At 41.2% G+C, this 14,688-nt stretch overlaps 1 protein-coding gene across 1 annotated transcript in view; it reads left to right on the top strand.

Annotated features, from left to right (window-relative positions):
• LOC121447140 (nuclear body protein SP140-like protein) overlaps positions 1 to 14,688 on the top strand; it is a 93,515-nt gene that overhangs the window by 10,112 nt on the left and 68,715 nt on the right. Inside the window, exons 2-6 of the mRNA XM_041650221.1 lie at positions 2,387 to 2,531; positions 4,445 to 4,613; positions 5,498 to 5,572; positions 8,330 to 8,395; positions 10,118 to 10,207. Coding sequence (XP_041506155.1) covers positions 2,388 to 2,531; positions 4,445 to 4,613; positions 5,498 to 5,572; positions 8,330 to 8,395; positions 10,118 to 10,207 — 544 coding nt within the window. The 5' untranslated portion in view covers position 2,387. The remainder of the gene's footprint in view (positions 1 to 2,386; positions 2,532 to 4,444; positions 4,614 to 5,497; positions 5,573 to 8,329; positions 8,396 to 10,117; positions 10,208 to 14,688) is intronic.

Genomic DNA, 14,688 nt, shown 5'->3' with positions numbered 1-14,688 from the left:
TGCCCCAAAATAATTACACGAACACTGTATTCTTTTAAACACTGCTTGGCCCTTTAGCTCTAGCACTTACAGGCTAATTCTCACATCCCGATCAACCCATCTCTAATAATCTGTGAGAACCAGTCTTACCGGGAAGATTCTAGCCTAGTCCATCCTGGGTTGGAGCTTCATGGCGTGTGTCTGCCCAGGAGCGGGGCATGGCATCTCTCTGAGGCATCTGCTCCCGAGAGGAGAGCTGTGGAGTCTGAGCTCACTTCCTCTTCCTCCCAGCCTTCTGTTCTGTTTACTCCTCCCACCTATCTTCTAACCAATAAAATGGGCCAAGGCAGTTCCTTTATTAGCCAATGACCTTCCTCCATCACCCATGGGATGTCACTGATAGTGGAGGCAGAGCTCCATTCCCAGTCTTTCATCCCTGCCCCATTCTTGGTTTCTCCTTGGTCTGCTGCTGAGTCATCAGTATTCTTCATTGAGGAAAACAGAGGGAGCACTCCCGTGGGCATCTTAGAGTTCTGGGGAGCCATATGCTCTCATTTGGTTCTGTTTCCCCACTATAAAGAAACTTTAGATTCAGGGTCACCACCTTGGAAACCTATTCCAGCCTGAGCAAGGGGCAATGCAGTCAAAATGAAACTGCTTACTTGTCTTTCTGATGTGAGTTTTGCAGCCCATGGGTAAGGTTTAGCCTCCTCCTCCAGTTCCTTGGAGTGTGGGCAGTGATAGTTTCTGCTTGGTTGTTCTGTGCTGAGTGTTAAATTCATGGATATCCTGACATCAACAAGATATCTTTTTAACTTAAGTATTGTTTGTCACCTCCTGACATTCCTGTTCAGACCATGGGAACATGCAATCATACAGTGTTAGTTAGGGTTTCTATTGCAGTGATATATCACCATGACCAAAAACAACCTGGGGAGGAAATGGTTCTTCTGGCTACACATTCACATCACAGTCCATCACCAAAGGAAGTCAGAGCAGGATCCTGGAGGCAGGAATCTGAGCAGAAACTATGGAATAACACTGCTTACTGGCTGGATCCATTTGCTTTCTTATATACTGGAGGACCAGCTGTCCAGGGCTGACAATGCCCACAGTGAACTGAGCCCTCCCACATCAATCACCAATCAAGAAAATTCCCTTTAGACTTGCCTACAGGCAGTACAGAAGGAGGCATTCTCTTTTTCAACTGAGGTTCCTCTTTTCAGATAACTAGCTTGTGTCAAGTTGACAGAAAACAAAACAAACAAACAAAATTTTAAAACCCAAACCAGCTATGATACAATGTGTGTTTGTTCTTCACAATATCTGCCTTTTCCCATGCTCCAGAGGGGAGAAAATGCAGCCTGTCACCTTTAACGATCTGTTCATCTTTTTGGATATCCATTTTCACATTTTTGACAGTTTTTTGAGTATAATTTACTTGCAATATAATTTACTATTTTAATGTACATTCTAATGACTTTTGCAGAGTCATGCAACCAGCAGCACAGTCCAAGTTTGGAACTTAGGCCTTACCCATCTCCTGAAGAACCCCTCACAGCTGTGGACAGTCCGTTCATGGTCCCCTTAGTCCATGCAACAACACATACATCTGTCTCTATAGAGAATTTCAGGGCATTTTATAGATATGGAATTATCCATTATGTGGCCTTCTGTGTGTGGCTTCCTTTATTAAGAAAAAGTGTTTTTGAGATCCATTCACTCACAGAATGTATTAGCATTTTGCTCCTTTTTTTGAGGAATAGTATTTCATTGTATGGATTGTTCAGGTTTATTTTTCTACCCTCCAATGCAAGTATATTTTAACTGTTCCTAACTTTTGCTTTCAATAATGCTACTAGAAATATTTTCATATAAGCCGCTTAGAATATTCCTTTTCACATTGAAAGTACATTTCAACTGTTCCTAACTTTTGCTTTCAATAATGCTACTAGAAATATTTTTGCATATAAGCTGCTTAGATTATTCCTTTTCATATGTACGAGAACACCGAGTCGTGAAATTTTTGAATCATAATTAACATTATGTTTCATTTTATTTTTGTATGTGTGTGGATGTGCAGTATACATGCATGTATGTAAAAACATTCACATGTGAGAGGGCTTATGTGTGCAGATGCACATGTATGAATGTGCACATGTGTGTAGAAGTCAGACGTTGATGCTGGGAGTCTTCGTCCATCTCTCTCCATCTTATATAACAAAGCAGGTTCTCTCTCACTTGAACCCAGAATGTGGAAATTTATTGGAGTTAATTCATTTTATTTATTGGGGTTAACTCAAGACCACCTATCTAATGTGTGTTAGTTCTTTATAGTCTTTCTTTCATTTCCACATGCATGTAGTCCAAGTCCTGATAACCATTTCCCCATTGTATTTTTCTCTAGGATGTCCACAGTACACGAGAACACAGAATCTATATTCCGGCTCTTCAGAATATTTAAATTGGACATTTCAGATGCAATAAAAGATTTATTTCCTTTTCTAGAGATTTTCCGTGACTACAATGTCATCAGCAACAGGCAGTATGACGTAAGTGAAGTTTCTTGCATCCTGACCCAGAAAAAAATAAAAAATAAAAAAAGATGGAGTTAATTTTTAACCAAAGTTTTCACCTCCATGCTCATTTTTGTGTGTGTGTGTGTGTGTGTGTGTGTGTTCACATAGGTTCACACAGAGTCCAGAAAAAGCTTCAGATTCCATGGAACAGGAAATACAGGCAGTTGTGAGTCATCTGATGTGGGTGCTGGGAATCACCCTGGGTCCTCTGTGAGAGCAGCACGTGCTCTTAACCACGAGCCAGATCTCCAGCCCCTGGACCCAATTTTTAACAAAGAATTATTGACAAAGTTTTCATAGCATTTTGTAGAGACATTAGTTCAATAATAAATTCATGAATTATAAATCAGAATTCTGGACTCAGGTTTAAAATCTGCCTTTCTGGGGAGCAACATGTGTCATGTAAATATTTCTGGAAGTGCTCTCTCATTGTATCAAGCGGGGGAGAAGCAGAGGCTTCAGGAGATAGATAGTCCTGCTTCTATCTGAGAGGAAGGTGTTCCATGGTCCCTTCTGGAATCAGGGTGAGTATTGTTGAAGACAAGCCAGAGCAGAACAGGGGTTCTCCAATGATGGGCAATGTCTTATGCATTTCACACCATGTGAATTATGAAATTAAAATGAAACTAAACTAACAATTAAACTAAAACTCAAAGTGTTTTTAATTTACTATTGAATAATTTTATTGAACTGACTTAATGATATTTCATTGAGCACATTTTATTTTAATTAATATATATTTTTAAGCCCTAGCTCTAAGAACAAAATACCTACAGGGTCTCTTTTAGAGCGATTTTTTGAACCTATTCATTTTTATTTTATGTATACAAGTGTTTTCTCTGCATGTGTGCCTATGCACCACCGGTATTCCTGGTGCCTCTGGAGGGCAGAAGAGAGCTCCAGATCCCCAGACACTGGAGATACAGGTGGTTGTTAACACCATGACAGGGATGAGAATCGAACCCAAACCTCTGCAGGAGCAGCAAATACACTCAACCATTGAATCATCTCTCCAGCTCCTTTAATTTTTTTTTTTTGCTTTATGAATATTTGGCCCTCCAGTAGAGTTCACGGTCAGAGGGAATGGACACGTAGTTTCCTACAGGAGGAAAGGTGGTGTCAGATTAACAGAACAGCATTGGCCACCTGCCATGTTAGTTAACTGGTTTTTGTTGTTGTTTTTTTTAAGAATGCACCTATTTTTATTTTTATGTGTACAAGTATTTTGCTTGTGTATATGTGTGCATACCATTTGTGTGCCACAAAAGAGCACCAAATCCGTTGTTTTTGAGTTACAGGTGTTTGTGAGGTGTATGAACGCTGGGAACCGAACTAGGGTTCTATGCAAGAGCAGCAAGTACTCTCGATTTGACCATATCTTTAGTCTTTCCATTCTAAAAAAATGCATTTATTACTTATTTACCTGTAAGTATGTGTATGTTTGTATTGTGTGTACATGTGTGTATGAGCCTGCTGCTCTGCATGTGTAGAAGTCAGAGGCCAGCCTGTGGCTAGTTGGTTCTCCACTTTCACCATCTGAATCCCAGTGATTGAGCTCAGACCATCAGGATTGGTGACAAGTGCCTGTAACCCACTGAACCATCTCACCAGCCCCATTGTTAACCCTTAGCCCTAGTGTTCCTTTGTTACAGAAAGTGGTTCTTCTTACATGTCATAGAAATAATGGTTGGAGCTCAAAATCACTAGCTAGTATTTTCACAGAGAAAATATGCACTTGTTTCATGAAGTAGCCATGCAAATATAAAACTTTTCAATAGAAGATATGTCTGTTGCAGATTGAGGTACACTAACTATAATTGTTTCCTAAGGTTCTTCTGTGACCTGGAAGTCTGCATTTAAATTTTCTCCATTAAATATCTTTTAAGGATTTTCAAGAATCCTGTGGAAACCTGATCCCTTTACGAAAAGTGGTCTACAGAGTCTTGGAAGAACTGGAAAAGAAACATGACCTGAAGGCTCTAGATTTATTGTTCTGTAAGCAAAATATGGAGGCATACCCTGATTTGGAACGCATTTTTGAAAGATTTAAAAATGGTAATTGGGTTTAGTATCACCCTTGGAGATCACAGTCCTTATTTCCCCTCAATAACCAAATATTAAACATCTACCATGTGTCATATACAGTGTTGCACAATCTGAGTTATAGCAGTTTAAAAATTAACACGTTATGTACCATCACAAAACTTACATCTAATGGCTAATGTTGACACCCTCCCGAGGTCTGGTAGGCTGGGTATTCAGGCTAAGACAATGAGAGCCCCATGAGCATCAGGCTATGGAGAAGAGGACAGGAAGAACTCAGTCCCTGTAGGGTAGCACTGCTGTGTCTCTTCAGTGGAGCCCTTATAATATTGTACATAGGAGGCCATCAGGTTCACTACCCCCACCTTGAGTGACAGCTCAGCTGTGGGTTGCAGGATCCATCTTAGCTTAGCACCACATGCTCATAGAAATCAACAATGTATGAGCCAGTTCTTCAACCCCATCTTGTCCATCTTTAAAGCCTGCCCATTATCAAGCCTCCAGATCTTAGACCTTCCCTCCAGGAAAGCCCCTCTTTCTTCTTATAATTGTTACAGCCTGGAAACCATGTTGAGTTTCTATTTTTTTCCTGTTTTGACATCTATCTTGCCTATTCTGTGAATACTGGAATAGGAACACAGCACAAATGTGTCTTCTACTTTTTCACTCTTGACCCTGAGTGCCTCCTTTCTGTATGGGAAGCATAAACTCTCCCCTGTGGGAGTCTTCTCTGTTCCAGGACATGCTGGGTAAACTTTGTCATGTTGGACAAATTGAAAATGGAGTGATGGCAAGAGTGGAAACTCCTAAATGTGTAACGCAGAAATGTTGCCTCTTGTTCCTGCTAAAGATCTCTAATGGTTTTCTCCTCTTCTTCCCTCTCCCTCCCACTTCAGTCTTACCACAGAACGAATTGTGGTCCGAAGAAATCGATAGAAGGTATCCGAACTCACAGCTCAGTGTTGAACAAGGTAACTATACCTGGAGAGAGGTTATTATTGCCACAGGGACCAGCAAGTAAAGGTGATCCTTAGCAGAATGTGACTTGGGGAAAAACAGAAAGCAGTAATGGGAGTGGGTATGAACCTGGTGTTAGCTTTCCTGCACCAGGACAAATTACCCAAGAGAAGCTGGGCACTCACATTCTGAGGCAGAAGGATTGTGAGTTTGAGAACAGCCAATTATACATAGTAAAACTCCATCAAAAACAAAAGAGATACCTGAGAAGTCAATTAATTTCAGTTCATGATGTTAGGAACTTCAGCCCAGATGGTTTGACCTCATTTGTTATGGTGGGCATGACACCAAAGGAAGGGATTGGGAGAAGCAAGGCTGTTTGCTTCATGGTGACCTGGAAGCAAGGAGGGAGTGTATGTGCCTGTGTCCTTCAAGGATACACCTCAGTAATCTAAGTTTCTTCAGCTCACCTCTGCCTATTAAAGGTAAAAGCAACACCCAGTAGTGCCATTCTGAGGGGGAAACCTCTAGAATATGAGTCGTGGAAGGAAGATGCACTTGAGATCCAAGCTGACCAGCCTCTAGTGTGATGAAAGGTACTGGCAGAGCTACCATGGTAGCAGACGGGCTGCCTGATAACCGTGAAGGTGGACCTGAGCCCAGTGTCAGCAGCCAGATTGAGAATATGACTACTCAGAAATAATTGTGATTTAGAGAAGCCTCTGAAGGAGGTGGCCAATATGGAACTGTGAAAGGTGAAGCAGTATGGTCCACAGTGACATCAAAGAGGAAATACTCTGTAAGAGAGATGTTCCTGATTTGTCTTGCCCTTACATGCACTGGTCTCTGACACCAGATGTGTGATGAGTGGGGTTTCCCACACCAACCAACTCTCCAGACACCAGCATTTAATTAAATTCAGATAAAGCGTTCAGTGCCTCCCCACTTGAGAGGCTGGTTATAAATTCTGGGGTGTGACCTGTGCTTCTGCTCAACTCAACATACATCAGAGGTTGCTGTGGCCCCTCAGGCTACAGAACTATTAGCATAGCTCATGAACCTTGGGGAAATGTTAACTTACAATACATTAGAAAAGTTATACCTCAAAAATAGTCAGCTAGGATGAGGGGAGGTGGGGAGATGACTCAGGGGTCAAAGTGCATACAAGCACAGGGCCTGAGTTTGATCCCCTAAACTCGTGTAGAAAAACAACTCAAGACACAGGGGCAGGAGCTGTAATCCTAGTACCAGGGAGGCAGAGACAGGCAGCTCCCTTGAGATCAATGCCCAGGAAAATTGATGAGGTTTAGTCCAGTGAGAGACTCTATCTCTATAAAAGGAGGTTGATGCCACCTGAAAAATGACACCCAAGGTCATCTTCTGTTCTCTGCACACATACGCACACTAACAATAACCACATGGGAGAGAGCCACCCCAGGGAATAACAGGGAGAGAATGAATACAACACTCTCTTGTCATCCCTGGGCACACCACCCTTCCAGCACTATGGAGGTTGCCAACGCAAAATCTCTCTGAACAGAGTCTCTTAGGATCTTTAACAAAAGTTCCATCATACAGGCATGATGAATAAAATCAGTAGCCATGAGATCAAGTCAACTTCTAGGTCTTCTCACCTTGGAGGTCAGGGTTTCCATGCTGTTATCATGTTTTGTTCCCCTGGCAGCCAGCCCTCCATTCCTAAGGACTTTCCAAACTTTACCTCTTCAATGTGCACTGTGGTGTTACTGAGGAAGGCTGGCTATGCTCAAGGGTAGACTGACTCTCTTTCCAACTTAATCACTTGGGAACCTATCTAGGATTTGAACAGGAACAGGAGATGAAGACCAAAACTACCATTTCTTAGTATGTCACAGTCTCACACTTCATTTTAGAAGAGATGGATTCAAACAGGAGAAATGTTGTTTGAGATCAACAACATTGCAGAAAAAAAGATAGATAGAGGAATACACACAGCAAGAGAGTGGTAGAGGTGTGGGGAGATTACACGGATTCACTGAGACAGAGAAAGGAGATGAATGAGAGCAGAAAGAATAACGGACGATGCCAGAAAGACCCATGTTGCCAGTTTCTCCCTTTGGTTAGCATCAAACACATGTTGCCCTCTACCCCAGCTGGTATAAAGTATTGGTATCATTCAGATGCCCAGTTTATAGATGAGGAAGCTAGTCTTGAGAGAGACTGTGTGTGGAGTGTTCACAGGGTCATATGAAAAGTAAGAATCCAGGCACTCAGGAGGCAGAGTCTGTGTTCTTGACCGTATACTGCTAATATGATAGAAAACATGGAACAGAAGTAGGGGAAATACAGAGAGAAAATACAGGAAGGAATAGCAGGAATGGGAGGGAATGAGACAGGCTGTTCCTGAGTCCTCGTGAGAAGACCAGCAGGGACGAGCCATCAGATATATACGGGGAAACCGTTTTATGAAGAGAGGTGGTCCAGAGACTGCTAGAAACTCAGGTAAGGTCTCTGGACTGGGAAGCTCCAGGGACAAGTGTAGGCATGCTATAAACATGGATGTGAAGACATGTCACCATCAGGTGCTAGGGTGACCCAGGCAGTGCTTTCTCAGTCAGAGCTGACCCTTACAAACTATTCTCATGACCTGAGTCTGACCTCAAGAATCATGGAGAGTTTCTCAGCTCCAGATGGGCTCTGGATTGATGCTTCAAGGCTCCTTCAGCCTTTGTATCACAAAAAGAGTAACCTGCTTCAACTACTGAAACAAACATTTGATTTTTGTTCTTTAGGACCTGGTGACAGCTGCTGTCAAGAAAGCCTGACCTGGTCACCCTCAGGTCCCTCCTCATCTGATGGTCTGTTCTCATTGACTCTGTTAACATTGCTGTCTCCTCCCATGTGAACTCGTTTGCTTTCTGTTGCTGTGATGAAACCCCATGACCTAAAGCAATGTGGGGAGGAAAAGGTTTACTTCATCTTACAGTTTATAGTCCACCAGGAAGGGACATCAGGATAGGAACTTGAGGCAGGGACTGAAGCAGAGGTCATGAAGGAACGCTGCTTACTGGCTTGCTCCCATGGCTTGCTTGGCTTGCGTTCTTATATCTGAGGACCACCCATACAGGGGTGACACTTTCCAGCGGTGTTATGTCAATCATCAGTCAAGAAAATGTCCCTGCAGATTTGTCTACAGGCCAATCCAATGGGGAAATTTGTCTCAATTTTGAGTTCCTCTTCCTACATGATCCTATCTTGTTTTGCTGACAAAACAAAACCAGCCCACACACCTCACATGGGGTGTTCTTTCCTCGTGTTTCTGATGTCCACAACATTTTCTGCATCTGTAGCTTTTCCAAGTTCAGGGTTTAAATATCAGAGTTTTGGTCCTCAGGTTTGACTAAGAAAGTTTTGTTTCCTGAATATGTCACCCATGTTCTTGAATTCACACTTGTCTGTCTGTGGCTTGCTTGACTGACTAGCCATGGCCTACATGTTCTGATCTTCTGTCCAGTGGAGGTTAGAGAAGGATGATGAACATGAACATCGGGGAGGCAGTGAATTTTCCCCTCTGCGTTCAGCTCATACGATCACGACACAACTGCACCTCCCAAATGATACCTCCACTTGTTACCAGGGTAACAGCTTGAGAGCCCCTCTCCAGGGAAGATAGACCACTGAGGGGGAAAGCTTTGATGTATTGATGTAATGATTGTCTGATTGATTGATTGATTTGACTTGATTTGATTTTCTGAGAGAGGGTTTCTCCCTGTAGCCCTTGGCTATCCTAGAATTTGTTCTGTAGACAAGGCTGGCTTTGAACTCAGAGTTCCACCTGCCTCTACCTCCTGAATGTTGGGATTAAAGGTCTGCAGTACCATGGCCTGGTTCTTTTTGATATTTTAATTAAACAATTGTCCTTCCTTAATATAATAGATATTTAAACTATTGCTTATTTAGAATATTCTAAATTCAAGGCATTGATTATAATATTATAATATCATGTTTATAAACAAAACTTATAATTAAATTACAATTATAAACAACTCTCAATATAATAAAGAATATGAGTGAGAATATTATATCATTTCCTAATATATTAATACAGGTATTCTTGCAATTATCTCCTGAAAGACTTTAAAATGATAATGTATTACTACATTTTCAAAAGGTAAAACGTTCATTTCATGGGATCTAATCGTTTACCCAACTAAGTGTTAAGATTCAATTATGCGTTAAGGTCCTGGTAGATTAGGAATGTCTGGGTTCAAATTCTACCTCTGTGATCCCAGACAGGTTATCTATCCTCTCTGGGCCCTGGAGTCATCTCCTATAAAAGGGATGTAAAAGTGATCCAGACTCCAGATGGATATCAAGTGATGCCATGAAGAGCATCAATACTCATGTTTGGTACTTCATCTCTGTTGGATGTCACTTGTTTCTTGTTGTTGTTACTGATTCAGTTGTCAGTGTCAGTTGTACCTGCTTCCAGAATCTAAGCTTCTCACACTGCATAAATGGGATTTCTTCTCTCAAGATGTCTAACATGGATACTCACAATGAAATCCATTATTCCTCAGGCTGGAGAAGTAATGATGGAGGAAATACCACCCTCACCCAGGGAACACAAACTGAGAATCATCAATTCTCCATCCCTCAGATTCACAAGGGTACGTACGCAATAGTATTTATTTTTTTTATGCCATGACTCATCTTTGCAAACACCTCTCTGGTTTTATATATATTGTAGATGGAGTGGTGGGCTGCGTTCCTGCCACCCGGCTCCCAGCCGCCTAGTTAGCTTATGCCCCGAAATAACAACACACAAATTGTATTCTTTTAAACACTGCCTGACACATTATATCTAGCCTCTTCTTGGCTAACTCTCACATCTTGATTAACCCACTTCTAATAATCTGTGTAGCACTACGAGGTGATGTTTTACCGGGAAAGATTCAGCATGTCTGACCTGATGGCTGGCTCCATCGCATCTCACCTCACTTCCTTCTACCCAGCATCCTGTTCTGTCTACTCCACCTATCTAAATCCTGCCCTATCAAAAAGCCAAGGCAGTTTCTTTATTAACCAATGAGAGTAACACATAGACAGAGCATCATTTCCTTCATATATATATATATGCGATGTATGTCCCTGGTGCCCTCAGAGGCAGCCAGAGGGTGTCAGATTCCCTGAAACTGAATTTACAAACAGTTGTAAGCCATCATGTGGGTTCTGATAACCATACCCAGGTCCTTCACATGAGCAGCAAGTGCTCTTGACCACTGTGACATCTCTCCAGCCACCAAACTTGCCCACCCCTCATACACACACACACACACACACACACACACACACACACACACAAACTCAGTGAAAAATATCTTTCCAGGGTTACCTCTGAAATAATTGTTATATATCTTAAAATCTTTCATTCGAAATTTTTAACATTTGAGACTATAGCAATATATGATTCTGTATTTATTGTTCTTCTGCAGGTGCACAGTGTTGGAATAAGAAGCAATGAGAGAGTGGGATTGTGGTTAGGGATGAGTAGAGGGACCAGATGCAGGGGGAGGAGGGATGCAAGAGAAACAGGTGAATTCTTGGTGAGTCTGTGTGGTCTGGAACAACCCTATCTGGTAATGACATCCTAACGATACCATTGACAGGGATGGATGAAGATACAGAATTATCAACCCACCACCCAGATGGACCACAGGGTGAACAATTAGACACCAATGTATGTGTCCATTAGTCTGACCCAGCCGAGACACTGGCTGTGATGGTCACAAATGGGGCTAGGACTGTACTCACGCCCATGGCCCTAAAAAAGCATGGGGTCTAACCAGTATAGATTGTAACATAAAGTGCACCCAGGTCCACATTGCATGTTAAGGCTTCTATAATTAACTTTTCAATTATTTTCTCTAATTTAACTTTGTGGACAAATAATTAAATGAAAACCATGAAACTGTACTGTATATTGTATTATTCGTTCCCATACCATTGATGTTGGTAGAATAGAGTGGGCAGGACAGACAGAATCAACCACAGGCAAGGGAGGTTTTCCGTAAGGGAAGAGAGGACGTCAGTCCTGAATTTGTTTGCTCTGGGACTTGAAGGCATAAGTCACAAACAATGCCACACCAGTTTGGAATTATGATTAATAGGGTGGTATTTATCTAAAGGGGAAAAAACTTACAGATCACCGTCCCAGACAACAGCCCTCTGCGCAACCAGGAAGGGAGTCTAGTCGCCAGTGGAGCAGGAAGTGAAGAGAGAGAGGAGAGTGAAGTGGCCGCTTTTTTAAAGGGAGAGAGACCATGCCCCAATGGGCTGGTATCTTGGCGGCTATAGGCTGGAGGAGCAGAAGGACCTCCCGCAACACATCCCCCTTTTGTTTAAGTAAGAGAGTTCTAAACCTACTACGAAATTATATACAATAAGTACAAATATCCTATTCTAACTAGTTTAGATCTTGTATAATAAATAACTTGGCCAAGTCATGAGAGAAAAGTAACTACATTTATATAGTCTTCAACCCCATCAAAGATCTGAGAAGGGAAATAATGTTACCTGGGTAATTAGGAAGTTCCGTAAAACAACTTCCAAAACATGCAACAAATCACAGAGACAACTAGCTACCTGGGCAATCACCCAAAGTCATGTTTGCAGCGTTGAAGCAACCAACTTTGGCTAAGGCCTAACATAAATGACATACCATTTTCAAAGGCAGGCAACTTTTCAAAACTATCTTACCCTGTCTTGGCAGGATATGACAGTCCTGTTTTATCCATTGATGCACGCTCTGTATCTCTGTCAGTGGTTGAGGTATGGGCATTTCTTTGTCCCAAGGCCAGTTCTACCAAAAAGAAAGGCTCCAGGTGGAGTGTCTTTGGTACTCAACATTCTCTTGGGAATAGAGCAGTGTTGCCAGGAGCAATTGTGTCTCACTATTACAAAACTCTGAGTTAGATTAAAGGCCATTTTCTACAGCTCTTTGAAGAGGTTGAAGACTATCTATCTATACTGAGTATAATCTCTATATATCTAAAGAACCTGATTAGTCTAATTATAAATGACAAACTTAGATGATTATTTATCTATATAATTCTCAATATCTAACTTAAAGACTAAGACAATAAACAACTGTGTAACAAATGAGGACAATGACCTCTAAATATAAACACTGTACAAATATACATTGCAATATGGTAAATATATATCAATACACAAACATTATATAAGTATCTTAATCAGAGGTAGAAATGTACACTGCAATATGGTAAATATATACTATATATATATATATCAATACAATATATGTCAATACATAAAAAAATGTTTTAAACAGAGGTAGAAACATGCATGCATACAATAGTCAATATAATTTAACTTTGTATCAGTATACAAGAATCGATACCAATATATTTGTCTAAAAACAGTAACTCATAATTACAAATCTATTATCCCATCATCCCTCTTTTTTTTTTCCAAAATGATCCCTGAGCTTATAAAATTCCTCCCCCAACCTCCCAACCCCTAAATGATGTCCCTAAACCCAGGGGCAAACTTTACTGGGAGAGGGAACGTTGTCCTCTAGAATTACTTCCAGCTGTCATCAGGGCGACGTTCTTTCTGGGGGATCCTGTGAAAGTAAAATGATGGTTAAATTTCAGGATCAATGTCTCTTAAAATTGCAAATAGTCTCTGAGTATTTTGTGGAGGTCTGGCCAGAATGTTGTCTCTCCTAATTTGTGCCTTTTGCATTTTAATTTTCTCTAACCCTATTCTGTAACCTAGGTAATTAATAGAAATTCCGCTTTGAATCTTTTCAGGGGCAATTTGTAATCCCCACCTAGGCAAGACTTTCTTTACTTCTTCAAACATCCTTTCTAAAGTATCTTTATTTGAATCAGATAACAAGATGTCATCCATGTAATGATAAATTATGGACTAGGGGAATTGTTTACGAATTATTTCCAATTGCTTACTTACAAAATATTGGCACCATGTAGGACTATTGAGCATACCCTGTGGGAGGACAGTCCATTGATATCTCCTATTAGGCTGAGAATTATTATAAGTAGGCACTGTGAAGGCAAATTTTTCTCTATCCTTTTCTTGTAACGGTATAGTGAAAAAACAATCTTTCAAATCAATAACTATAAGAGGCCATCCTTTTGGTAACAGAGAAGGCAAAGGAATTCCAGATTGTAGTGGGCCCATAGGTTGAATTACCTTGTTGACAGCTCTTAAATCTGTCACCATTCTCCATTTCCCAGATATCTTTTTTACAACAAACACAGGAGAATTCCAAGGGCTGGTTTATTCTTCAATATGGTGAGCATCTAGTTGCTCTTGCACCAGCTGTTCCAATGCCTGTAATTTATCTTCAGCTAGAGGCCACTGTTTGATCCCTATTGGCTTCTCAGTTAGCCATTTTAAAGATAGGGCTGTTGCTACCTCTAAAGGTTTGGTATTTGCTGTATGTTCCTGTACAGCCTGAATGGCTGGTGACCTTTTCCCATAATACCTCATCATATCTTTCCCAGAATTATGAGTTCTTGAAACTACAGGAATATTAATCTGGCTATTCCATTGCTGTAGCATGTCACGGCCCCATAAATTTATTGCGATTGGCTATATATGGCCTATTTGCCATTTGGGTCTTATGCATTCAACCCATCTTGTGCTTTGTTTTACACAAGATAGGGTTCCAATTCCCAGAAACTGAACATCTACCTCTTGAAGAGGCCAATTTGGATGCCAAGATTCTGGAGTAATGATACTTACATCCACACCTGTGTTTAATAAGCATTCAATAAAAGTGCCATTTATTCAGACTCTTAGCTTTGGTCTTTGATAGTTAATAGAAGTCTGCCAAAATATACGTTTACTCTGTCCTACTGGGTTTTTTGACTCATCCTCCATGCGTAATTCATCATTTAGACCAGTATTACTTTTTTCAGCAGAAATTGGAGCTTTTAATTTTCTTGGTGAGGCACGTTCTCCACTGTGACTGGGAATTACTGGGCCACTGTTGGCTTGAGGGCCTGCAAAAGGCCCCTCAAGGAATTTCCCGATGGTATCGGGTTGCCTTGTTTGTCTGTTGTTGACCTGCGTTTGTTGGACCAATGCTGGCCTTTAC

The sequence above is a fragment of the Microtus oregoni genome, unplaced genomic scaffold (assembly GCF_018167655.1).
Source record: "Microtus oregoni isolate MIOR12 unplaced genomic scaffold, Mior012 000004F_ref0000308, whole genome shotgun sequence".
Classification (NCBI taxonomy): domain Eukaryota; kingdom Metazoa; phylum Chordata; class Mammalia; order Rodentia; family Cricetidae; genus Microtus; species Microtus oregoni.
The sequence above is the reverse complement of the archived record's forward strand: the minus strand, read 5'-3'. Positions and strand labels throughout refer to the sequence as shown.